The 27,385-nt window shown below is 61.8% G+C and overlaps 1 protein-coding gene across 9 annotated transcripts in view; it reads right to left on the bottom strand.

Moving 5' to 3' along the window:
* The window catches only part of KIF26A (kinesin family member 26A), a 45,514-nt gene that overhangs the window by 2,930 nt on the left and 15,199 nt on the right, over positions 1–27,385 (bottom strand). For 8 of the 9 annotated variants that reach the window (XM_045397084.3, XM_065518544.2, XM_045397086.3 and 5 more), the window contains 10 exons: positions 26,594–27,040; positions 21,255–21,442; positions 10,216–10,405; positions 6,018–6,230; positions 5,298–5,391; positions 4,728–4,990; positions 4,455–4,638; positions 4,100–4,262; positions 3,659–3,821; positions 62–2,978 (listed from right to left, as the gene is read on the bottom strand). In XM_045397084.3, coding sequence (XP_045253019.2) covers positions 62–2,978; positions 3,659–3,821; positions 4,100–4,262; positions 4,455–4,638; positions 4,728–4,990; positions 5,298–5,391; positions 6,018–6,230; positions 10,216–10,405; positions 21,255–21,442; positions 26,594–27,040 — 4,822 coding nt within the window. Of the gene's footprint in view, positions 1–61; positions 2,979–3,658; positions 3,822–4,099; positions 4,263–4,454; positions 4,639–4,727; positions 4,991–5,297; positions 5,392–6,017; positions 6,231–10,215; positions 10,406–21,254; positions 21,443–23,431; positions 23,562–26,593; positions 27,041–27,385 lie in introns of those variants that run through there. The other variant, XM_045397087.3, reaches the window with a different exon arrangement.

Here is a 27,385-nt window from a genome sequence, read left to right as displayed (position 1 = left end):
TGTGCACAGCTACACACAGAAAGCCCGTCAACTGTAGAGGGCTGTGCACATCCGCACCTACCTGTGGCCCTCTTCTTGGGGGACTTGAGGCTGCGGGTGCGGGCACCTGGGGAGGCAGCCCCACTCTCGCTCATGGAGTCAGGGGCAGAGGAGGCGCTGCCAGTGGCCTCGCTGTCACGCCGCAGACTCTCATAGCCGCTACTGCCACCACTGTGGTGGAAAAGGGCGGTGCGGCCCATGGCGGGCGGCAGCTCTCCACTCAGCACGCTGCTGTTGTCACTGCCATGGCCGCTGCTGTAGCGCTGGGGCCGCCGCGGGGCGGTCACCTTGCTGTAGGGTGAAGGCAAGGCTGGGCCTGGGGGTGGCCGCTCCTCCCCAACATTCACACCGCTGTCGTGGCCGCTGTCCGAGTCCGCTGAGCCCCAAGAGGAGCCACCTCGGCCCGGGGCTCCACTGGCCGACAGCTCATGGACGCGGCTGTGAGCAGCCCGGAGCGCCTGCTTGGTGCCCATGATGGTACCCCGGCCGGCCTTGGCCCCGACACTGGGCCCGGCCCGTGGGGCTGCTCTGGGACCGGCCACAGGGCCGCCAGGGCTCCGGCCCGGCACAGAACCCGCCGACAGCTTCCCCGAAGGCCCCAGAGCCCGCGACCCGCCAGCCACTAGGCTACGGCCCTTGCCTCCACCTGCAGGGGGCTTGGGGGCCCCCACAGCCTTGGCTGCGCCGCTCCTACAGGCAGGAGCTGGACTGTGTGTGGGGCTGGACGGTGGCACACCCAGCTTGGGTACGGCTCGGGGAGGCCGCCCAGGGGCTTCCCGGCCCTTGCTGCTGCTGTGCGCCAGGCCTTCGTACCGCTCCAGAGATGCGTGGCCGGCAAGACGATGTGCCGCTTCTACCTTGCTGGCCCGGGCCTTCAGGCTGGACGTGGCCCTGGGGACAGAGTGGTCAGCCCGGCTGCCGGGCCTGGGCTCCTCCTCCCCTCGAAGGACGGCAGCAGCCCCGGCACGCGGCAGGTTCACAGCATGGGGAGGCGCCAAGGCCGGGCTGCTCCTGTGCTCCAGGCTGGACTTTCTCATGGGTGGGGCCGGGGGGGCCGCCCCACTGGGCCTCGGGAGGAAGCCCCCCTTGGGAGCCAGACTCTTCTTGCTGGTGGGGGAGGCCTTCAGGCTGCCCGAGCAGGCCACCACCTCTGCCGGAGCATCCCCCCAGGACGCAGCTGGCACTGTCACACCCAGCGTGGTGGCACCCCTGCGCAGCGGTGGGATCCGAGCCACAGCCTCTGGCCTGCGGGCCGCCCTGGCTGCCACCTCACACCCGTCCACCACTCTCTGGGCACAGGCTAGCATCGCCTGGGCCTCAGGCAGCCGGGGGGAGCCAAGTGTGGGGCTGGGGGCCCTGCCGGCAAAAGCTGCCTGGACATCACACTCCCCTGTCCGGAGCAGCCACGGGTCCTCAAAGAGGCCTCCACGGCCAGGTGGGCTCTGGCCCAGGCGAGTGCAGCCCACACGGGTGGTGGCAGAGGCAGTCCTCGGTTTCCGGGGGAGGCTGGAGTGGATGGTCTGTGCTGCGGATGCCCCCTGCGAGGGCCCGGCCTGGGGCTCCCTGCTGGGTCGGGATGGGGCCACTGCAGCCACTTCCCCAGGGCACGGACCCCAGGTTGGCCCGGGACTGTCAGGTCTGTCTGGCTCCAGGAACCCAGAGCTGCCATCCCCCAAGGAACCATCCAGGGCAGGGGGGCCCCCGGGGTCAAGCCCTGCCAGCGAGTCGGGGCTGAAGGGGGGCTGCGGCGTGGGGCCACGGCTGTCGGCAGTACAGATGCTGACCTCGCTGAGCCAGGAGCTGATGGAGGAGCCGTGACTGCTGCCGGCCCAGGCCGCCCCCTCCAGGGGTCCCCCCTCAGGGGCCTGAGAGGTATAGGCGTCGAACTCATCGTTGATGCTGCTAATGATGCTGACCGGCCGGGATCCCGAGGCCAAGGCCCGCAGGGAGCAGTCGCTGTCGAAGCTAGCCAGGCTGGTGGGCCGCCCAGCTCCAGCAAGCCCTCCCAGGGACAGCTCCTCCACTACCGTGAACACCAGCTCGTCCTCTCCGTTGAGCTCCACAGGCCGCTGCAGGGTCACCGTGGTGGTGAGCAGGCCCCGCTCCGGACAGCGACTGCCAGCAGCCAGGCGGGGGCAGGTGGCCCCAGGAATCATCGGGGACCCAGCCACCTGCCCACTCATGCCCACGGGAGGGGTCCGTGCCACTCCATCAGTGCCCTCTCCCCCAGGCTCCTCTGGGGCTCTGCAGGCTTCCAGCAACTGAGGGGGTGGGGGAGCCGGGCTGGGCAATGGCCTCCTGCCTCCAACCACTGCGGCCTTTTCCGGGACCACCAGCTGGGGCCAAGTGCTGCCATCCTCTCTCTGGTCACCCCAGACAGTGGCCTTGCAGGGCTCAGGGGCACTCTGGGGGGTGTCTGGGCCAGAGCTGCCTCGAGGGGTGCTGGCAGCCATCGGGGTGCCCACGGCCTTCCTGGGGGACGCAGCCTCCGGTGGCGAGGGCTTCCAGCCCCCACGGGCAGGGCTGGCCTGAGCTCCATCGGTGCCACCTGGACCTCCTGAGGGACCCTCACTGCCGTCCATGCATTCCAGCCGCTCCTGCAGCTCCGCGAAGGTGCTGCAGCGGAAGTGGTCTGCGTCTCGGGGGCCCTTGGAGGGCCGGTGGCGGCTCAGGGCAGGGATGATGGGCACGAAGTCAGGCGGACCTTCATTGTCGGTGAGCTCCCGGTCTGACAGCGCTGCTCCACCAGGTCCCACGTAGATGACCGTGTCACAGGACTGCTCGCTGCTGGAGGAGTAATCGGGGTCGCCGGGCAGGCAGGGGGGCATGCGGTCGGGGTCCAGCGCCACAGTGCGTGGGTGGAAGGGCCGCAGGTGCGGGGGCCGACGGGCCCGGCCTTCCTCGCAGGAGCTCTCCCCGCCAGAGGAGCTGGAGGCGTACTGGGGAAAGAAAAGTGGAGCTGGTGAGCCCAGGCTCCCCTACACCCACTCATCCCATCCCAACCCCGCTTCCCCGACCCTCCCCAGAGCACAGGGCCAATGCTGTGGTCACTGAGATGAAAACCACAGCAGCCACCACCGACCATGTCCCGCCAAACACTGGGAGCGGTACTGAGTCTCAGGGGAAGAACCTAAGTGACCATTCTTAGCAACTTTACAAAGAAAACGGTGTTACCCCACACCGGGAGGGAACGGGAAGCTCAAAAGACAAGCATGCATGCCCAGGCCAGTGGCCCGGACTCACACCAAGGGCCGTGTAACCCCAGAGTGCCCCTAACTCCACCCTCTAGCCCCAGAGATGGGTCCCTAAGAAGTTCCTGTGGAGTTGGTGCGGCTCTCCTGAGCACCCCAGGGCCTGTGCAGGGGCAGCAGGCTGGAGTGAGGCCACCACAAGCTGCATACAGCAAGCCCCAAGGCATCCAGAGATCTCAGGCTGGGCTCCTCACCCCCCAGGGAGGGCCACATGGGCACGGTCTCATAACACCAGAACACACAGGACATGTACCCAGGCTCCAGGCTACCTGCTGCCCGCCCTCGCCCCAACCAGGCCAGCAGAGGCCTGCAGTGGACACAGGAGCTGGGAGGGCCCCGGGATGAGGTGGGCAGGAGGTGGGGAGCACCTTGGCCTTCTTCCTGCGCAGGCGGTGGATGCGGGCGGCGAGCTGCACGGTGCTGAGTGTCTCCGCGTGCTGCGCTGGCGCGTCCGACACATGGGCGATCATGGTGGTGCGGCAGCCGGCGGTGGCCAGGGACTCACGCAGCAGCATGGTGAGCCTGTGGTCCCTGGGGGTCGAGGTGGTTCAGATGCCAAGGGTTTGGGAAGGGAACTTAGGGAAAGGCTGGCCAAGGGCAGCCCTGGGATGAGTCTCATTCCCACCCAGCTCCAGCACCAGCACAGCGTGGTGCCCCAGGCAGCCCACGGGCAGCAAGGCCTGTCAGGTGGTGGAGGAGCAAAGCCCTGAGGAGCTGGGGACCACAGCAGCACCGGGCACACCAGACACGGATTTACCAGGTCACCAAGGGGCCACCCTGGTCGGCACCTGCCCAGGCCCCACACTCACCGGTACGGCACATGCTTGGCTCCATTGACCAGGGCCAAGATGACGCTGCCCAGGGCCGACAGGGACAGACACAGGGGACCCCCAGCAGCCTCCCCGGCCCTGCCAGATGCCGCCTCACAGCTGCCCAGGTCGATGAGGTGCAGGCGGCTGCGGCCTCCGGACACTGGAACCGCAAGACAAGCAAATGATGGTGTAGCCAGGGGCCCCCAGACCCTGCTCCACAGCCCCACCCCAGGCCCAAGCAGGGGACAACCCTAGGGACATCCCCAGGGGCCACTGGATGACGGGCCCCTGTGCCTGGGTCTCCACTGACACACGTCCCACAGGGGTCTGGGAGTGCGGGCGTGGCACCTACTTCCTCCCCGGCCGCACTTCTCCATTCGGTACTGGTAGACGTGCAGCGTGAACAACATGTGGGAGCTGCGTCGGGCGTCCTCACTGCAGCCCGCTCGGCTGGTGCTGCGGGCCGCCAGGGCCGCATCCAGGTAGAAGGCCGCCTTCTCGGCCGTGGGCGCCCGCAGCTCGCTCTGGTTCTGGAGCTGCAGGAAAGGCGGAGCCTGCAGTGTCTTTAGCAGCTCAGGGCCGAGCACAGCCCCCTCCCCCAGGGTGGGACAGTAGGCAGGCGCACCTGTGCCCCACACACGGGGTCCTCCCGCAGGTACACTCCCGGAGACTGGGCGTCCTGGAGGCTGCCAGGGGCCACCTCGGCCAGCAGGTCCCGCAGGCTCTGGTCACGCCCGCACACCTCCACAGCTGAGACCCGGACGGAGAAGCGGGTGCCCGTCCTCTCCCTACGCTCCTCGATGAGCCTGAAGAGCCAGGAGATGGCGCAGGGCACGATGCCCAGGCTCTGCGGCGAGCTGTCCTTCCCGATCATGGTGTACGACTTGCCTGGGGGCCACGCAGGCGTCAGGCCCCACCACACACCATGCAAGGAGCCTTTATGGCTCCTGGGGTCCCTGGGGTCAACCAGGGGCACTGAGATCTTAGGGGCCTCTTTGGATCCATCCTAAGCCCTCTGCCTTTTAGTTCTGCAGGGGTTCAGCTTCCTCTCCACAAGCCCCTCACCCCATATGCCCACCACTGCCCATGTGTAGAACCAGCCTCCTTTCCCACCAGAAGCTGCCAACAACCACCATAATGAGGATGGGAGGGGGTGGCCAGCAGGACCCATCCCGGGTGGGGCAAGGGCACTTACCCAGGCTCATGTGGCCAAAGGAAAAAATGCAGCCATCAGCCCCGCTGACCACCGACTGGAGCACGTCGGCCACGGTCCCCGAGCAGACTTCGGCCTGGGGAGGCACAGAGAATCAGGCAGGTGCCAGGGCCCAGGGGCTGTGGCCCCTTCCTTCTGCCACATCTGTGGGCCTGAGGCGTCAGCCCACAAGGAGATTGGGCTGCACACCTGGGACCAAGGACAGGTCCCATGTGCACACGGAAAGCACAGAACACACAAGAACAGGACCCAGGACACACGCAGGAGGGACTGGCCAGACACGTGCAGACACACACCCGCAAAGCACAGAAGTCCGGCTGCCGAGGGCAGACCACCACGCGTGGAGAGATGCACACGCGGCCACACGGTCCACCGCTCAGCATGAGCGGGGAGCACCGGGCGCCCCCAGGGCCCAGAGCTCAACAGCTGCTCAGAAAACTTCCCCGGAGGGCGGGCTCCGGAAAACCAGGCATTTCCCTGTGCACTTGGCCCAGAGCCTCAGCAGGGGCAGGTGGAGACACCCAAGGACGCTGGCCAGGTGGATGAGGGAGGTAAGCCGGCAGGCACCGCAGGCAGCGGGCCCCCCTTGCTCACTCTTCCTCTGCACCCGGCACGGAAAAGCAGGCGCAGATCTAACCCGTGTGCTGAGCCAGCAGCCCGGCTCCGGACCCCCAGGAGGACGCCCAGTCCGCCTGCCCGTACCTGCTCGGAGTCCTGGGGGAAGACGGCATCGAAGGCAAACATCTTGGGAACTGCAGCAGTGGCGGCTCGCCGGGGGCCTGCGCTGCCTGGGGGACCGGCGGTGGGATCATAGAGGATCACCTGCTTCTTCCGAGGGTCCACCTTCAGGAAGGACATGGCCTCGGCCGAGCGCTGGGCCCCCTGTGCGGGCCAGATCCGAAGCATAACCTTCACCTGGGGCAGAGGTGGGCGGCACCTGAGAAGCTGCCTCCGCCCAGCTGGCCACTAATTACAGGGCAGGAGGGGCCCAGCTCAGGAGGGGACAGCGGGCCAGGTCTCACACTGGCACCCCCACCGCAGGAATGTGGACACCGCGCCCCTGCTCCAGGTGAGAGCAGATCCCATGTGAGGTCAGCAGAGCAGAGAGAAGGTGAGAGAGGGCCAGGGAGAGGCAAGGCCTGTGCACAGCCTGTCAGCACTGAACGTGCGGCACAGAGAATGAGGGGGTGGCAGGCTCCAGGCGCCTCCATGAAAAGACAGACGGATGCTCAGGTCCTGCAGAGCAGCTCAGTCCAGGAAAGGGCAGGAGGGAGGAGCACAGCCCCCCGGCCCAGCCCCTGCAGGCTCTCCCCAGGCTGAGGTGGAGCACTTGGAAGATAAGGGAATGAACTGCCCCACAGAGGAGTGAGAGCCGCAGAGGGCTGGTGCTGCCAGGGGAGCCATCCAGGGGCATGGCTGCCTCTGACCTGGGCCAGCTGAGGGAACCGAACCCTGGCACCCTGTGGCCTGCCGGACTAGGGTCAGCAGAAAGCAGGGGGAAGCCCATTCGCATGCAAACAGGGAGGGGCAAGACAAGAAGGATCCCATCCAAGGGAAGATGTAAATTCTGACGCCTCAGTCTCACCGGCCCCACTGCAGGCTTGGGGAGACTGAGGCCCGGGGGGCAGACTGAGGGTGGGGCTGGGCTTCCAGCCTGACCTCCTGAGCTGGCAGGGAACCAGGCAGCCCTGGTGCTGGGCAGAAGCAATGGTGTGTCCAAAGCACACACACACAGATCCCAAACTGGGCCCCACACGGGCACCGGAAGATCCTGACACCAACCCCAGCACCCTGAGAGGGGACAGATGCCGGGGAGGGGCAGGACCCAGGATACCAGAGCCCAGAGCAATCACTGCAAACACTCCGAAACCCACGCACAGGAGGGACGCCCCACACAGGTGGATCTGGTGTCTCGATGCCAGGAGGCAGCGGCTCCGACCCAGCAGAGGCTGCGCACACAAGGGCCACCCTGAACCAGGGCTCCAACGCAGGGCTGGAGACAGGCCCCATTTCCTGCTGGAGGACACCACAGTCCACTCTGCACTGATCTCTCTGATTTCTCCACTACAGCGTAAATCAAATTACCCGAGACGCATTTCAGAGCCAATATTTTTCACGGATTTAATTGTAAGTGACACATACATAACGCCGGCAAAATTGGTTTACCGTGGGTAGTTCGCACCAGGCGCCATCTACTCCCCCTGGGCACGGGGCACATTGATATGCAAGCCGCTGGAGTCGGGAGTGCCCGCTCTCCCGGGAGCAGCGTGAAGAAACACTTTTCTATTGTACTACTCAGAACCTGGGCTCCATTAGGCGAGAATCGATTCTTTGATTCCCCTGACAACGTGAACAAAACTATTTCATTTCCAGACGCCGCCGCAAAACAGACGAAAACGTGCACTTCCCGGTAATTTTTGGCAATTTTTTTTCCAGCGTGAACTCCTCACCACTTCAGGAGCCAAATGGGTTCTGCAAATTTGAGAGAATTCCTAGCGGGAAGGAGTGACGTGGAGAGGCCCACGGTTCGGCTCTCAACACCTGCCGGCCGCCCTTTCCGCCAGCGGCATTAATCCCAGAACCGGCTCACAACCAGGAGGGAGGGGAGGGTGCGGGCCTCCCCAGGGAGGGGATGGAGCAGCCCACAGTGCGGGCACCGGCCATCTAGCCTGCCCCACACTGCCCTGGTCCCAGCCCAGGCCATTGTCTGCCGAGAGCGAACCCTGTCATTACTTCGGGGAAATGACAGGGTCTTTGCAGGAGAAGGCACAGCAAGTCTCTCCCCTAAATGTTCAGATATTACAAAGCCCTACTGAATAGCTGCCTGGTAGGGAAAAAACACATTTTGCATTAAAAAAGGGCTTCCAGCTCTGGAGAGGTAGCCCAGGCAGCGAGGGGGAGGGGCGCTGCTCAGCACCCACCCAGACAGGGATGTCTTTTTAATACCACAATGTGATGAATTATCTTAAGTAGCACATTAATGTCAGAAATTGAACGTAATCTAACTTCTTTTCTGTGACAATATTAAACGCCTTTCAGGCGGCATTTCTGACTATGTGACATTAGTGCTAATAACACCCGGGAAGCTGGGGGGTGTGGAGGGTGGAGGGGCTGGAAGGCTGGTGACCCAGGGCTCCTTGTTGCTGGGGAAGCACTGAGCGCTCCGGGGCAGGGCGGGGGTGTGACTGCCATGGAGAGAAGGGAGAAGCTCAGCCAAGGCTGCCCCCAGGAGGAAGTGGGGCAGAAGCTGTCCCCTAAGAAACGCGGGGCCCTGGGAAAAGTGCTGCGGACTCCTGAAGGAGCTGCTGACTCCTCTGCCCCCTGCCCCAACCGGATGGCACAAACAGGCTGAGTGCCAGGCCCAGGCCAGAGCCAGGGCCCCGATCCCAGGCCGGGCGGGGAACTTGGATGCTGCCTGCCCACCACCGCCCACACCTGACCTCGGCGTCCTCCCCAGCTCTGCAGCCCACACGGCCGAGGCAGCGGCCGCCTGGCCCACAGCACCCACCTGCCCCGTCTCAAGGGGACTGTTGAGGGTGGGGAGGACGCAGGGTCAGGACTGGGTCACGCCAGGACTGGCCTGGAGAGGTTGGGGGGCTCAAGTCACTGAAATTAGCATTCCAGGGGCTGCAAGTACAACGCTCACTACATCACTGGGCGGGCAGCGGGCAGAGCCCCCCGACAGCTGCACCACTGAGGGCAGGGCCGGACACACAGTCACTTAAAGCCCTTCCCCACAGCCAGCACGTTCAGAACCCTCCCACTAGCCTGCCACCTCCCGAGCTCTAACAAAGCCCCAAGGTGTGGAGGCCCCTGCAGGACTACAGAGCTGTGAACGTCAAGCAGGCTGTCACCAGGACCGCGGGGGCGGGGGGTGCTCCTGGCACCCTAGACCCGGGGCAGCTAGGGCAGTGGGAGGGGCCTGTGGCAGCCCCAGACCCAGGGACAGGGGCCTTCTGTCAGGGGGTCTCCAACGTGGGCACAGAGTCCCCTCCAGACCCTGCCCCTGGGGAGCTGAACCCCTGGGAATCGTGGTCCAACTGAGTCCAGAAGGGCACGGAGCCTGATGGCCCACATGGGGCACAGAGCCTCCAAGGCCTCCTCTGGGCCTGGAGGCGCCAGGCAGTGCTTTCGGGGTGCTGGCGGGAGGGGGCTGGCTGCAGAGCAGGCAGAGGGGCGGGAAAAAGCCACAGGGGGCACACACAGAGCTGTGTGACTGGCTTCCCACCCTCCACGGGCCCATGAACGAGGCACTGCCAGCTCCCAGAAGAAGGCAGGGCCACCATCCGGCCAGGGGCAGGTATTTCTCCAAGATTTGGAGGGCACAACCAGCAAGCCACAGGCCCCAGGCTCAGAGCTCCAGGGGCAGCCAGGAGCCAGCCTGTCCTATCACTGATGGAGACCCTGTGCCCTCCACAGGCTGCAGCCTTCCCATCTGGAGCGCGGCGCCAGAATCAACCTATCACACATCCCCCTCTCCCACAGCAGGGGCCCGCCTGCACACGGTGACTCTGGAGAGCAGAGAGCCCCCTCCTGCCCCCAGCCCCCTCAGGGCCGCGTCTCAGTGGAGCCTTCGTGAGGGGCTTCCCTGAATCAAACCCAATCCTTAGTCCCTGGGAGCCCCGTGACCTGGCTGTCCCACCCCACGATGAACCTAGCACGTGCCCCTGGGACCCCTAGGACGCGCCACTCCCCGCCCATCCCCTCAGTCCCAGCCCAGCACAGGCTCCCAGGCGCCCTGCTGCCACCTGGGCCTCAGTCTCCCCATGGCACCCCACTGACCACTCTTATCCAACCCAGAGAAGGAAGTGGCAGCCCCTCCACTCCCACGCCCCTCCTGCATCTTCTCAGACGCCCCTGGCCTCCCCACCCAGGGCCCCGAACTCGGGGCTGCGTCTACCTTCCCGATGCTGCCAGGGTTGTCCTTGGTCTTGGAGGCAGCCCTGAGCAGGCAGGGGGGCGCCGGGGGCGGCCACAGCTGCAGGACCCCACTGAAGTCGGTGGGGTAGGTGGAGGCGCCGCGGGTGGCTGGAGGTGGTGGCGGGTGGGGCTTCTTCCGCTTGGAGGCCAAGCTGAGCTTCTGCACAGCCCTGGGGAGGAGAGGCAGAAGCAGGATCAGTGGTGGGTGACAGCAGCTGTTCCTGTCACCCGCCTGCGAGTCACCAGGCGGTCCCACCCGGGGACCTCATCAGCCACCATCCCAGGAAACACAGCCCAAAATGTGGCTGGGAGGCCTGCACTTCATTCCTGCAAATGGATGGTTCAGGCTGGGGCCTCCGTGGCGTCCTTGCCCCAGGGGCTCTGCCCAGCATTCGGACCAAGCTTGTGACAGGGTCCAGACCCACACAGGCTGAGCGCCCCTCCGTGCACTCTGCACTGAATGCCATCCCCCACCACGGGCTGTGCCCTCATCCCCCACCACGGGCTGTGTCCTCATCCCCCACCTGCAGCTGCCGTGGGGGTTGGACAGTGAAAGCTGCTCCCACCCGATGCCCAGACTGTGGGCAGCCATGCACAGCTGTGACCCGGGCACGTCCACCTGGCCTGCCTGTGCCTCAGTTTCTACATCTCCAAAGTGGGATGAGGTGACAATGGAGACGTCTGTGTGGCCCTAATGAACTGACACACTCAGGGCACCCAGCACAGTGCCCACATACAGGAGGGGCTCAATTAATGCTGCCATCAAGATGACCGCGCCCCAGGCCCCAGGTGAGGCTATCTCGCCCCTTGCCGTACGCCGAGGCCCTAGAGCCATCCTGGAGCCACTGCCCCACTCCTGGGCCCCTGTGGCCCTTCGCCACTCAGGGCTGCTGGGAAGTGCCCCCGCTGCCACCCTGCCCCTCAGCCAGGGTGAGCGCCTCCCTACCCCACAGTCCACCCTGAGGCTCAGCCTTGCCCCAGCACCTCCAGGGCTGCGGGATTCCTGCACCCACAGTGCAGGACTCCCAGAAGGTGCGGTCTCCCGAACCCTCCAGACCACAGGACCTCCCAGGGAGAGGCTGACACTTGGGTTTAACACACCCTCCAGGGGAGGCCAGTGCATGCTTGGGAGCCACTGGGGCGGACTCCCAGGAGACCTCGACATGCACACCCTACAGAGACACACACAGACACCCAGAAACACACACATGCATACAAAAACACAGAGACACATGCATATAAAAACACACAGACACATGCATACAAAAACACACAGAGACACATGCATACAAAAACACACAGACACATGCATACAGAAACACACAGACACACATGCATACAGAAACACACAGACACACATGCATACAAAAACACACAGACACATGCATACAGAAACACACAGACACATGCATACAAAAACACACAGACACATGCATACAGAAACACACAGAGACACATGCATACAAAAACACACAGACACATGCATACAGAAACACACAGACACACATGCATACAGAAACACACAGACACACATGCATACAGAAACACACAGACACATGCATACAGAAACACACAGACACATGCATACAAAAACACACAGACACATGCATACAGAAACACACAGACACACATGCATACAGAAACACACAGACACACATGCATACAAAAACACACAGACACATGCATACAGAAACACACAGACACATGCATACAAAAACACACAGAGACACATGCATACAGAAACACACAGACACATGCATACAGAAACACACAGACACACATGCATACAGAAACACACAGACACACATGCATACAAAAACACACAGACACATGCATACAGAAACACACAGACACATGCATACAAAAACACACAGAGACACATGCATACAGAAACACACAGACACATGCATACAGAAACACACAGACACATGCATACAGAAACACACAGACACATGCATACAAAAACACACAGACACATGCATACAGAAACACACAGAGACACATGCATACAAAAACACACAGACACATGCATACAGAAACACACAGACACACATGCATACAGAAACACACAGACACACATGCATACAGAAACACACAGACACATGCATACAGAAACACACAGACACATGCATACAAAAACACACAGACACATGCATACAGAAACACACAGACACACATGCATACAGAAACACACAGACACACATGCATACAAAAACACACAGACACATGCATACAGAAACACACAGACACATGCATACAAAAACACACAGAGACACATGCATACAGAAACACACAGACACATGCATACAGAAACACACAGACACACATGCATACAGAAACACACAGACACACATGCATACAAAAACACACAGACACACAAGCATAGAGACACAGACACACACATGCATAGACACACACACATGCAGAGACACAGAGACACAGAGACACACACATGCATACAGAAACACACAAAGACACACACATACACACATGCATACAGAAACACAGACACACACATGCATAGAGACACAGACACACACACACACAGAAACACAGACACACACAAGCCCATAGAAACACACACATGCATACAGAAACACAGAAACACACACACACACATATGCATACAGAAACACACACACAGAAACAGATGCACACACAGACACATGAACACATACAGAAACACAGAGACACACACACACACATGCATACAGAAACACAGAGACACACACATACACACATGCATACAGAAACACAGAGACACACACACACACATGCATACAGAAACACAGAGACACACACATACACACATGCATACAGAAACACAGAGACACACACACACACATGCATACAGAAACACAGAGACACACACATACGCACATGCATACAGAAACACAGAGACACACACACACATGCATACAGAAACACAGAGACACACACACACATGCATACAGAAACACAGAGACACACACACACACACATGCATACAGAAACACAGAGACACACACAAACATGCATACAGAAACACAGAGACACACACACACACACATGCATACAGAAACACAGAGACACACACACACATGCATACAGAAACACAGAGACACACACACACACACATGCATACAGAAACACAGAGACACACACACACATGCATACAGAAACACAGAGACACACACACACACACATGCATACAGAAACACAGAGACACACACACACATGCATACAGAAACACAGAGACACACACACACACATGCATACAGAAACACAGAGACACACACACACACATGCATACAGAAACACAGAGACACACACACACACATGCATACAGAAACACAGAGACACACACACACACATGCATACAGAAACACAGAGACACACACACACACATGCATACAGAAACACAGAGACACACACACACACATGCATACAGAAACACAGAGACACACACACACACATGCATACAGAAACACAGAGACACACACACACACATGCATACAGAAACACAGAGACACACACACACATGCATACAGAAACACAGAGACACACACACACACACATGCATACAGAAACACAGAGACACACACACACATGCATACAGAAACACAGAGACACACACATGCATACAGAAACACAGAGACACACAGAGACAGACACATAAAGACATATAGAGACACATACAGAGAGACACAGGCACACAGACACTCTAGAGACACACACATACTCACACAGAGACAAGGATACGGAGAAACAGAAAAATGCAGACACACACACAGAAATGCACACACACACACAGAAATGCACACACACACACACACACACACAGAAATGCACACACACACACACACAGAAATGCACACACACACACACAGAAATGCACACACACACACAGACACGCACACATACAGACACACAGACACACAGACATGCACACACACAGACACGCGCACACACACACACAGACATACACAGATGTACAAACACAGACATACACACGCAGACACGCACACACACACCCACACACATACACATACAGATGCACAAACACACAGACATAAACACGCACACACCCCCCACACACACATACAGATGCACACATGCAGACATACACACGCAGACATACGCAGACACGCACACACAGACACGCAAATACACTCATACACATACACAGATGCACACACACACACGCAGACATGCACACATACACCCACACACACAGCGATGCACACACACAGACATACACATGCAGACACACACACACACATACACACACAGATGCACACACACACACGCAGACATGCACACGTACACCCACACACACAGCGATGCACACACACAGACATACACATGCAGACACACACACACACATACACACACAGATGCACAAACACACAGACACACACGCAGACACACACATACACAGATGCGCACACACACATGCAGACACACACAGACATACACACACAGGTGCACAAACACACAGACACACACACATGCAGACACACACACACACAGAGTGCAGGCCCGCTGCGCCTGAGCCTTGGCTGCGCTAACCCTGCTGCTGGGGATGTGTCCCCAGGTCAGGTCACTGGGCCACACCCACTTATTCCCTGGCATGGCTTCTCTGTGGCCCACCCACCCCACCCCTGCAGGGCCCCACACCCTCCCAGCACATTTTCTGCTGCAGGCACCCAAAGCCCCTACCCCGGCTTGTGGACCCACCAACACAGGGACACCAGGACGCCACAGGGGTGCACGAACACACACACTGGGTGTCCCAAAAGGAGTGCTGCCATGCGGGCCAGAGGCCAGGATGCCACCCGGCGAAGGGTGTGGTGAACTCTGCCCACTGGTGCTCTCCTGACCCACCTTGGGCTCCTCTGTCCCCTAACGTGCCCCACGCCGCCCACAGCCCTCAGTCTCTCAAGTCTATCTTGACTCACTAAAACTGACCGCAGTGTGGAAGGACCTGCACCCCAGAGCCGGGCCCAGCCTCTCGCGGCCCCCACTGCGGCGGCTGCAGCGCCGGCGTTTTGCTTAACTTCTTTCATCTTGAATAGGAGCTGTCTTTTAAGAGACCCCAGGGACGGCGTTCCTCCTAGTGAGGTGTCATCATGGAAAATAAAAGTAATCTACGACACATGGTGGAGTCCTTAACAGGGCGGTGGCAGGCGGTGCCTGCAGCCACCCAGGCAAGACATGGAGCTTGGTTGGGGGGGGGGGCGGTGCCAGGAGTAAGAATCCCAGGAACCAAACCCAGGGCTACCCAGAAGCCCTGGTCGTTCCAGGTGTGGGAAGCCCGCCACCGCGGGGACCTGGGTTCTTTGCCCACAGCTGGAGGTAGCAACGGCACCTGCGTCCTGGGGCCCAGGCCTGTGTGCCTGAGACCCCTGGATTTCACCTGGCGTCACCAGTATGTACCCCACACCGTGCCAAGCCTCATCTCTGTAAACCTCACAACTGCCCTGCAAGGAAGAGGCCCTTGTCCCCTCCTCACCCAAAGATCACTCACACAGCAGATCAGGGACAGGGTGGAGGCCGACACAGTTGCCCACGCTGTCTGTGTGTCTGTGCGCCTGTGCGTCTGTCCACAGGGCAAGAAGCCCGGGCAGAGGGGAACGCTGGGAAGTGCAGGGGACAGAGCCACAACCCAAACCTCAAAGTGAGCCCCCAGAGGGGCAGAGAGACTGGGCAGGGGCCCGGGCAAGGCCAGAGGCAGGCAGGCAGGGCTGCATCTACGCGTGTAAGGGCCTGGGTGGGAGAAGGCTTGGATTTCACCATTGTCTGCTCTGGGGTTCTTCCTGCCTACCCACCACCCCAGCCTCAGCCTCCTGTTCCAGACCCCCCACCCCACAACCCTGGGTTACACCTCAGCTTCCAGCCAGCCGCCCACAAGGGAAGAAGCTGCAGCCCTGCTCTGGAAAACATCTACATCTAGCAGGCAGGACAGGGACAGGGCTGCCCCACCCCGCTGCCTGGTGCTGCCCCAAGGCTGGGACCCCAGGTTTCTCAGGGCATGGAGGGAGGAAGGGTAGGGCCCTGAGGTGCAGGTGGGAAGCCCCCCAGCCTGCCTGGACAGGCGGGGCTGAGGATGGTCCCCACGGTGGCCCCTATAAGGGACAGGGAGATTCCCTGCACCCCTTTACTCCTCTGGAAATGGATGTAGGGGGACACCCAGCACAGGCCCTCACTGGAGGGCGTTGGCTCGGCCTCAAGTGGACGGGGAGAGGTCACGCCCACCCAGAGCCAGCTCCTCAAACCTCCCCTGCAGCCCCTCCCTAGGCTGGGTGGGGTCAGGGTACCAGCTCTGACCCAAGGCTGTGGGAAGTAGGGCATCGGCACCCACACCCCCAAGCCTCCAGGGGACATGGAGCACCGGAGACTGCAGCAGCACTTGGAGAGGCCAGAGGGATACTGGGGCTGGAGCCTTAGGTCTGCAGAGGCCAAAACCAGGCTGGTGCTTTGCTCCATCAGCCATGCGAAAGGCCACAAGGGCTCTGCCCTTCCAGTGACCCTCCCAGGAGCCGGCGCCTCCAGCACAGACCTCAGGTGTGCCTGGGCCACAGCAAGCACACCCAGGGCCCAGGCTGCCTAGACAGAGGCTGGGACCCGGCGTCTTCTGCGGTTCCACCAGCCCTGGAAGTCTGGAAGGTTGTTTGCCGCACATCTTCACCCCACAATCTGACCTAACTTGAGGCGCCCCCTCCTCCTGGGGCCCATCGCCAACACGCTGCACCCCAGCCCTGGGCCCTCCCAGTGCCTGCTTTTACGGGGTTACCTCCCTGGTATGACTCAAAGGCCTGTCGCTGCGTTAACGAGGCCCCAGAACGGGCATTCTCCTTTGATGAAATTCAGGTCCCCATGGAAACACCCGTCAGACACAGCAGCCCCACCTGGCTACCATGCCTGGGTTCAACAGCCCTTGAGGGCCGCCAGCACGAACTTACTTTCTGAGCAGTGGGGGCTGTCTCCCCCAGGCTACGGCAGACACCACCCACACCCAACACTGCCAGGGAGCAGCAGCCCTCAGTGCGCAAGTCTGAGGGGTTTGACTCTGAAGGGAAGACTCAGAAAAGCAGGAACTTCACCTGCATAAACAGCCCCCATCTTCACAAGCCACCTCCTCCAGGAAGCCTGCCCTGATGCCGAGATGGGCGTCCCCAGCCCCTGCGCCTCCTGCTTCTATAGAAACTACCCCCTGCCGTGAGACACCAGTTTACACAGCTGTGTCCCTCCCAGCAGGGGGTCTGGGGCAGATGCTCACAGAAGACCTCAGAATATGCGTGATTGAGGATGAACCAGAGAGCAGGCTCCTGAGCGGCCCCCAGAGCCACCGGGTGTCCTGCTGCAATCCCACAGCCTTGCCTGAGCTCACTGGCCCTGGCCATCGATTCACGTCAACAGAAAGGGAAATATTTCCCTTTTTACAGAGAAAAATCACCTCTTCCAAACAAGAGGGTAATTTCACAGGCAGTTGGTCTTGATGGCAAGGCCCTTAATTACCCCAAGGAGACACACGAGCCTGTTCTGTCGCGTGCAAGAATTAGTTATGGCCAACCCAGAGATTCCACACTGGGCCGTGTGGGGCTGCTGGACTAAGCCCCACCCTCCCTACTCCACCTCACCCCAGGGACACCTGCCACCTGCCAGACCTGCCTCACCAAGGAACCAGGGCAGGCGTCGGGGGACCCCAGCTGGGTCCTGCAGACCTGCGAAGGGGACCCTGGACCCCAGCTGGAGGCAGCTGGGGCCTGAGGCCAGGAAATGAGGCATCAGCCTCTCCAACTCCCAGCCCTGCTGTGGCCTGCACTTCCTGTGTCCTGGATTTTCAGCCACAGGCCAGAAGACAGGTGGGGGGGCATCTCCCCAGACAGTGCCTTCCATGTGGGTCCCCAGCTAAGCCTCTGGGGAGTGCACCGCCCCCACTAGGCGCTGTACTTCTGCTGGGTGCCAGCCTGACCATCCATGGGCCTGGGCATCCAGGCAGACACCGAGGGGCTCTGCTGAGGCCACAATGGGGTGAGGAATGGGGGGTTTGGGTACCTGCGTGTGCCATGAGGTGCCCCCCACCAGAGGGAAGCAAACTCCTTTAGCAGTTTTTTCGAAGACATTTGATTTGGGGTCTTGGAGGGGACCCCCGTACCAGCATGGCAGCGAGCAGGTGAGAGTGTGATGGTGGAAGTACCTCAGAGGAGGCACTGCAGAGGCTCCCAGTGCCAGCACAAACCAGTGGGGCCGCAGACAGTATCATCAGAGTTGCCAGAGCCTTCGGGGGTCACCGTAGCCTTCGGAAAACTCCTAACCCTGGGGGCCACCCGGTCCACGCACCCCACCTTTCTGAACACTTACTGGGCCAGCATGCCAAGCTCTATCACAGCTGCGCGGCCTCAGTCCCTGCAGCTCCCCTAGGCCCCACCCACGGGGTAAGGGCACGGGGCTCAGCCCCTGCTCTATCTATGCCCCTGTTAGCATTAACGAAACCCAGGCACCCAGGCACCCATGGGATCACTGCACATCCCAGCTTCCCAGTGTGGACATGAGGAGTCCAGAGGCCATTGGAAGGATCGGGGGCAGCCTGAGGCTGGTGTCCTAGCCAGGGTTGGGGCGCTTGTGGGCAGCAGCAGAGTTGAGACTCCCTAGGCCCAGAAGATTCAAAAACCCAAACTCCTGACGTCTACCCCATTCTGTCCCCACTTGGCAATGCTGCCTGCCAGACTCCTACTTAACCCTCAAAGCCCGCTCCCTGAGAGACCACTCTGCCCCGGCTGCTGCACGGGTCCCATGCTGCCATCTAAGGCTGCCTCCACAGAGGTGCCCCTCGTCCCTCCAGACTGGAAACTTCCCAAGGGCAGAGCAGGGGCTGGAGTCAGTGCCACCCCCTCCCGGGTCTTCTGCAAGGGTGGAGGTGGGAACACAGAAGGTACCCTCAGCACGTGCCCAAGAACCCTGGGGTGGGGGCTGAAGCTCCACTGTCTCCTAGCGGACTCATCCCCACTCAGAGCCACGCCCACATCCACAAAACCCAGGAGCAGACACTCCCTCTGATCTCACCCCGAGGGCTCAGGGTACTGCAGTCCCACTGGAGTCACCCAGTTGTGGGTCACCCACCACTGACCCCAGCCCACGTCAGGCACCCACCGACGGGGCCCACCTGCCAGGACGTCCGCCGCCACAACCTGACCCACGGCCTGCCACCTGCAGTGGCCTGGCAGGAGCCGCTGAGACCCAGGGTGCCTAATAGGCTGGAAGTAATGGCGGCGGCAGCACCCCCCGCCTCGGGAGACCCGCCTCTGGGTCCCCAGCCTGATGCGCTGGTTTCTATGGTAACTTCCCAAGGTCAGCAGGCAGCGAGGCTGGGGAGCGGCACCAGCCTCAGTTCCCAAACAAAAGGCAGCCAGGGCCGCTCTGCTGGAGTCCAGGACACCAACGAGCCAGGCTGGGGGCCGACACCCTACCCCTACTTCCTAGGGTCAGGAACTCTCCTTGGGCACCAGGGGGCTTAGCATCAAGGATGGGGGGAGCTCTGAGCACTGCAGCTTCCTTTTCTGGAAGTCTCCACGTTTCAAATCCTCCTGCCAAACAGGACCCAAAGGAGCATGGCCACAGGCCCGTGCCCAGTCCGGCCGCACAGGGCCTTTAATTCAGGACTAGGCGGGTTGTGACGGGGTGAGCTGGCACACACACGGGGGACCCCAGAGCAAGCTGGGCAGGACCCCCATCTGCTCCCACCAGGGTCCCCACCCGCCATGCTCTCGGCGCCTAATTGGGGTGGCGCTGAGGCCACACTCGTCACGTGCGCGGCCTGGCTGGGCTCCAATGCGGTGGTGTGCTCATCAGCCCTCAGCCCGGCGCACGGCGTGCGACAATGCCCTAATCATATGCCCCGTCACTCTGCAATCAGACCGCACAGTCCCCAGGGCCGGCGCTGATAAGACGCCCTCGTCTCTGGCCGTCGGGTGTGATGCATGTTCAAGCTTATCAGCACCCGCGCGGGGCTGCTAATGGGACAGTGACCCGCGGCTGGGCCTGCCATTACCAGGCATTATGGCAATTACATCCTGTGATCCGCATCCTTACACCCAAGGATAAGAGAGGGCTCTGCCACGGCTCCCCAGGACCAAACGCCCTGCCGGGAAGGGCCCAGTGGAAGCTCCACGCCATGCCCCTCCATGCCGACTCCCCCTCCCCACCTCTGCTCCCCTGTTCCCTCTGCCTGGCCCACCACATCCACAACAGCAGTCGGTCGAGGACCTGGTGCCTGTGGGGCCTCAGGCTTGGCATTCTGGCAGTGGTGGGGGTCAGCAGAGGGGGAGCACAGAGAAACCAGGCACCTGAGCTCACGGCCTGGGAAAGGAACCAAGTGATGTCAGACACAGTCCCCCAATGGGGGATGCCCTGGTGGAGCCGGACCTGCCAACCAAAAGCCCGACTGGCACTGTGGGCACCCACTCAAGCCCCTGCTGCCCCTCCCCTCGTGCTGCCCTGAAGACTGGCCTTGTCATCTCTGTGGCCCCAGCCTGCACCTGCCCCGAGCAGCCCCCAGTGTCCACAGCTGAGCTGCCCCACTCTGGGCCAGCCACATTCTCCGGGCTTCACACACATTTTCTTGCTGCAGTCACAGCGACTCTATGAGGAAGAGCCCAGCTGATGGGAGGAAACCCAGGCACAGAGAGATTAGGTGATTTGCCCAAGATTGCACAGCTCAGAAAAGGCAGGGACCAGGCTCCAACTCAGGCAGGGTCCTGGCCACAAAGCCCCTCCTTGGCAGTGCTCCCCCAAGGGTGAGATGCCCCCAACATTTCTCTTGACACCCACAGGACAAGTGCTGTCCTGGCATGGGGCCCAAGAGGCCGGCAGGCTGCGAGCAGCTCAGCAGTTGCATTCTGTGCAGCTCCCCATCCACTCATCTTGGCAGCAAGCACGCCCGACGTCCCCCAGGAACGGCCCACAGGTCCCCAGGGGCTCAGAGCCGGGGCCATGGGGCCCCGCCCATGAGGCTACCCAGGAAACCCCAGGACATACCTTATGAAGAAGGAGGCTGCAGCTGAGGGGCCTGTGGAGCCCCCCACCGAGCCTGGGGTGGGGGTGACCAGAGCAGATGTGCAGGCCCCACCACGGCCCCAGGCCTTCGACAAACCATCAGGGCCCGCCACGGGGGGGCCTTCTCGGACCGTGTCTGCCACCGCCACGGCCGCCACCGCTGCCTCAGCCTGGAGGGAAGGAGAGAGTGCGTATGAGGAACCCAAGGGCAGAGATACCACCGCCCCTGGCACCTGGAGTGGAAGAGACAGGCCTGGGTACCCCAGAGCCCAGCACATTCCTGGAGGCTCTGCACCCCCAGGGCCCAGCCTGTGAAGCCGGGAAGGCCCCAGAAATCAGAGCTGGGAGACAGGGCCAGTGCGGAAGGCCTGCCTGGGCCCTGAGGTCACAGCCCCGGCTCGGGGTGTGTGGGTGCTCTGCCCCAGCAGGACTCCTTGGAGGCAGAGAGGGAGGCAGACGGTGGCCCAGGAGCCAGACTTTCTGCCTCTCCCCCATCAAGCTCCAGAATCGCAGTGACCACACTGGTCAAGACCGATGGACACAGACCCCCCACCCTCTCACCCCTGAGCCACCCGGGAGCACCCAGCGGCATAATTCGAGAAGAAACCACAATAACTATTTGGCAGGAGCACTAATTGCCCCACGTATGGTGATGTATGGCGCTCCCTCATCTGAAATACTACCCTGGCATTTCCAACTCATTAGCTCAAATAAATCCCAGAAAGGGAGGCCGCCTCATAATGAAGCACAAACGTAATTAAACGTCCGGGACAGCCCAGCAAACACGAGCTCCACCTCCACACGTTCCGTTCCCAGACACGTGGGACCCTCAGGCCAAACCTGGCCCTGGGCTGCGTGGGGGGATGCAACCTCAGGCAGGGCAGGGAAGGCAGCCTGCTTCAGCCTGGCCACCCCTCGCCCCGGCCACCCGCCCCAAGGGCCCACTGCCCCAAGCTCTCCAAGGACCCCCTTAAGCACCATGGCCTGGTCAGGTCACAGTCACCCGGGTGCCAACCGTCATTCGGCCCCAAGTGTCCAATCAATAACCACTGCCCGAGGTGTCCTTTGTGCCCAGGCTGGCAGAGGACTGGGGTCCCCATGCTGAGGGGACGTGGGCTGGTCTGGAGGGCCCAGCATCCTCAGGGTGTCCCAAGTGGCACAGGTCAGAGGCCAGGCATGGCACATCAGCAGAACAAGTCACTCCAGGACCTGGGAGGGACACTCCAGACAGAGGCCCTGTCGTCCCAGACAGTCTCCTTCCTCACTACCATGGAGGGGCTCACTCTGCCCAACCCATGGCCGGCACCAGCTTCCAGGCCCCTCCCGGGACCTGCAACAGAACCAAGTCTGCGAAAGGAAGTTCATAGAGAGCCCCAAGACTTAGGCTGGATGGAAGCTGGGTGCCCTCCCAGGCCCTAGGCACCAGCCACTCCTCCGGGGCTTCCAGAAGGACTGCCCAGTAGCAGAAAAGGGCGAACCTGGGACCTGGAACAGCTCACTAGACACTGTGCCAGCACACCACACCCCACTACCAGCCTGCCGGCCAGGAACTCCTATACATCCCTCTGAACCCAGCCCAGCCAGCCCTCTCCTTCTCCAAGCCACCCCCTCCCCTCAAATGTGAATTCTATGTCATCACTTAATGTGTGTGTTCCTTATCAAAGGCCTAAACTCCCTTGCTAAGCAGACAGGAAACAGTTATCTTTAAAGTTACAATGTTAACAGCAGCTCCTGAGTCCCCCAAGCAGAGCTGGGTCTGGCTGAGCACACCTGGGCATGGCAGTCAGCACCCAGGGCCAGTTCTCCTGGGGGCCAGGGTCGGGGTCGTACCACCCACAGCTAGCGCGGCACCCACAGGTGGCTGGTCGCGATGGCACCACCGTGGGGCCACATTTGGCATCCTGGGCCAGGCCCAATCACAGTGTCCAGTGAGGCACCAGGATACCCTGCCTCCCCCACTGGACAGGGGCACTGAGGCTGGAGGGGCCACAACAGGGACAGAGCTGCTACACCACAGCCCACCCGGCTCCTCCGCCCTCTTCCCACAGGGCCCGAGCCCTCCCCCATCTCAAGCCGGCCTCTCCACCTCCGGCCAGAAGGCTCCGGCCCCGCCCAGCAACGGTGCAGGCCTGCGGCCAGCTGGGCCTCCCCACACTGACCTGTCTCAGGAGTCCGGCACGCGCCTCGGCTCCACCGTCCCACGCGCTGCCGGGACACCGCCCCATCCGCCGGGACGGCCACTGCCAATTCCTGCCGGAAGCAGAGCCCGGGCATGCCAAAAGAAGCCGTCTGGCAAAGCGAGAGCCGGGGGCGGGGGAGGACGGCGAGAGGGAAGACCACAACACGGGGGCAGAAGAGAGGGGGGGCGGGCGGCCAAACAGAACGTGTGATGGAGGCGCCACAGCAGCAGCGGAAGGAAAGGCAGGAGAGAGGGGAGCGTCAGGCCGAGGGGCGCAGAGCCAAGGGCCCCAAGCATAGCCGCACGGGACCCACCCCAGTGGGAGCTTCCTAACCACAGCAGGCACCAGGCGGCCAGCAGAGAGCACCTGCGACCTCGGGAACACCAGGGTTCCATGGAACACAGTTTAGGAAACGCCAAGCTAACCCTCTTCTCAGGAGCCCTCCAAGCCTAAACGCATCTGTAAGGTTCTGGCCCGCGAAAGACACCAGCCCCCCAGATAAATGCTTCACTGGGTGCTACTCTGTGCTGAAAAGTCGGGGGAGAAAGGGAGGAGGAGGGGCTGAGGAGCGGCCAAGGAGGCTCAGAGCTGAACTCTCCGTTGCCAGTGTCACCCCTGCACAGGTGTGGATGTGTGCCACCCTGTAGAGCCCCACGGGGCGGATTCACCCACCCACGAGAAGCTCCAGCCTCGTCACTCAAAGGGCCTTAGGGCCTGGACAGCCCTGAGTTGAAAGGTCTGGCCCTGCCTGGCCTGTCTCAGCTGTGAGGACCATGGGACACCCTCCAGAGCCCCTGCAGTCCGGCACAGGGGTGGCAGGAGCCCCCAAGCTGGTGCCACCCAACCTCCATGTACGGAGGCACCCCAGCTCCTCTGGGCCACCGCCAACACTTCCAGCACCCCACACTGCCCACCGGGCCGCCCCTCTGTGGGCGTCCACTGTGCCGCTTGCAGCCCACTGTGGGCCCTGAAGGTCACAGCCTCGGTCTCGCAGCTTGGTTCACAGTGTGAAACGCGCCACGGTTCGCAGCGTGTCCCGGACCCTGACAGCCTCTGGTGGTGCAGACAGGGCACTGGGGTGGCCCCCATGACCACTGTCCAGAGCTCTCAGGCCAGGAGGGGTGGGGGACAGGCACAGGGACAGGCACAGGGCCTGGCCCAACAGCCAGGAAAGAACCGCCGGACAGCCCTGCCAGGCGGCTCCATAGCCCAGGAGTCTCTGGATGCTCAAGATGTGGGATGTTCCAGGCCCCACCTGTGGCTGCAGGGGGTCCTGGGAGCCCTGGACCACCCACCACCCCTCTAAGGATCAGCCTCTTCTGGCCAGACCCAGCCACATTCAGCATCCCCTGCCAAGCCTCGGCCGAGGCCAAAGTGCCATGGCTGGGCCCCGCCCCTCCTCTCCACATCGTGTAACAGAGAGGGCTACAGCACCCCTGTCCCACCCGCTCGCCCCAGATCAATGTTCGCCTTGGAACAATCTCACTCGGCCCAGGGGTGGCTGACGGTCTGTGGTGGAGATTTGCAGCGCATCTCTCCACAAGTATTTAACTCTAGAGTCTAACAGGCAACATTAACATTCCAGGGCCACGCTAATGATCGATGCCCTGGTTCAGGGGAAATTACCTCATCTGAATCCTAAAGTTCTATTTATGGTTCTAATAATCTCCCTATTGATTGCCCAGACTGTTGTCTAATTATAAATCCATTCCCACCCACCCTGGCCACGATCAATGTGCACATAACACAGAGAGGGTGCCTAAATGCCTGCCGTTCACAGTGCGCCATCCACCAGCAGGGCTGCCCAGCAAGGGGTCTGCAATCTTCTCCACCCCCACCCGCTGGGACCCTCAGCAACAGACAGGGTGCAGTGAGGCCGAGTGGCCCAGGGAGACAAGAGCAGGAGACGGAGGCACCTGTGCCCACCATCCTGGGTTTCAGGCCCAGCCCCTGATTCTTCCACACACGCCCAGCTCAATGCCACCTCCTCCAGGATGCTGCCCAGCTCACCTGCTGCAGCCCCCAGCACCGTCCCCACCTACCCCTCCCAGGATGCCCAGCCCTGGGGCCAGGAGGCACCTCATGGCAAGGGTAGGGCTCCCTCCTCTTGGCCTCACCAGGGAGTTCATAGGTGAAAGGGTGTGGGTCCCGAGGCCACCGGGGAATCACCACACCAGCTGGGACTCAGGGGGTGTCCAGAAGTTCCTCCCATGGGCCTCTGTGCACCTCGACCCCTAGGGCAGCCCAGCAGCCAGTGCCAAGGCAGCTAGAGCCAAGGCCAGCCCCCAGCTGGGGCAGGATCTTGATGTCCAGACAGGCCACCTCACCAGTCACAGGGAGGCCGAAAGCCCAGAAGGCAAGGGCAGGGTCTGGCTGGCCTCAGGATCAGCGGCCAATGTTGCCCCAGAGACTACGGGGTCTCTGCACCTCTGTCTGCCCTTGGAAATGCCACCAGGCCTGGAGACCAAGGGAGAAGGGCAAGCCTGTGCTGGTCACTCTGCGGTGACTGGACAGTGTGCCAGGCAGAAACAGGGCTCTTCACAGCCACCCACACGTCCCTCTGCCCCCCGGGTGCCACAGGGGCGGGCGATGCAGGGGAGCCCACACGTCCCTCCGCCCACGGGGTGCCACAGGGGCGGGCGATGCAGGGGGGCCCACACGTCCCTCCGCCCCCGGGGTGCCACACGGGCGGGCGATGCAGGGAGGCTTCTCCACGCAGCCACACACACCGACGTCCATGGATGCCTCGCACCCCCAGGCCTCCGCACAGGCCCTCGCTCTGCCGCAAGGGCCCTCCTACTCCATCTGCCTGGTGAGCCCTGATCTACGTACGGTGCACTGTGCATCGCCAAGCCCTGTGTTGGGCGCTGGTGAGCCCTCAGCCCCAGTCTCAAAAGACAGCCAGGGAGGGGCACGTGCTCCCAAAGAAGGTCAGGCAGGGACCTGAGAGCAGCTGCTGTGCATCATGGAGGGTGCATCTGATGTGGGGCCCCAGGAGTGTCTGGGGAAGCCCCATGCCCGCAGTCCCTCCCTTCAGGGAAGCCTTACTGCAGGGCACTCAGCGTGGACAGAAACCCCCGAAGGAAGCCCAGTTCTGAGGGAGGAGGCCAGCAGCCCCCATCCGCTGAGAAAGGCACTCACCAGGCACGCCGGCGGGAGGAAGCTGTTGACCCGCGAGACGCTCCACATGCCCTCCAGGCACTGCTGAGCCTGGATGGTGACCGTGCTCAGCGCCCCTCCAAGACCCGCAGGTGCCACAGACACCTGGACACTGGGCCCGGGGGGCCAGGCCAGCCCCTTGGTCCTGTCTGGCCCTGCTCGGCCTGGCTGCCTCCCTGCAGGACCTGCTGGTCCTGGCGTGTCCCTCGAGCTGGTCGTGGTGCTGGGGGGTGCGACGTTCGGGCCTCCGTGGGGGGCGTCGAGGTCCTCGTGGCTGGCAGGGGCCTGCAGCAGGTGCATGGCCTCCCGTGTGAGCTGCTGCAGGTGTGTGGCGCAGACGTCACAGCGGCGCTCGGCCTCTGGGCGACAGGCTGGCAGGGCCCCAGGTGCTGGGAGCTTGTCAAGAAGCAGGGCGGAGAGGCAAGGATCCTGAGGACAGCAAGGGACAGAGGGAGGCTCAGCACCTGGGGAGGGAGGGCCGGCACCCAGAGCCCACCAGCACTCTCGCCCTCCATGAAGCCTCGAGCCCCCGCCTGGCCACCACACCATCCGTAACAGATTAATAAGCCCCAACAGTTTCATCCACACGAGCCCAGCAGGAAAATAATTATCGGGCTTCACCGTGAGGCTCGCAGTGTCCTTGTTAACTGCCCACCTTCCCCAGCCGTCATTAACCACCCCGGCCTGCGGCTAACAAGGAAGGTCTGTGGCTCCTGGACAACCAGACCACTGTCAGCTAAGGCCGCCTGGCCGGGGACATGCAGGACACTGGCG

The sequence above is a fragment of the Macaca fascicularis genome, chromosome 7 (assembly GCF_037993035.2).
Source record: "Macaca fascicularis isolate 582-1 chromosome 7, T2T-MFA8v1.1".
NCBI classification, from domain to species: Eukaryota; Metazoa; Chordata; class Mammalia; order Primates; family Cercopithecidae; genus Macaca; species Macaca fascicularis.
The sequence above is the reverse complement of the archived record's forward strand: the minus strand, read 5'-3'. Positions and strand labels throughout refer to the sequence as shown.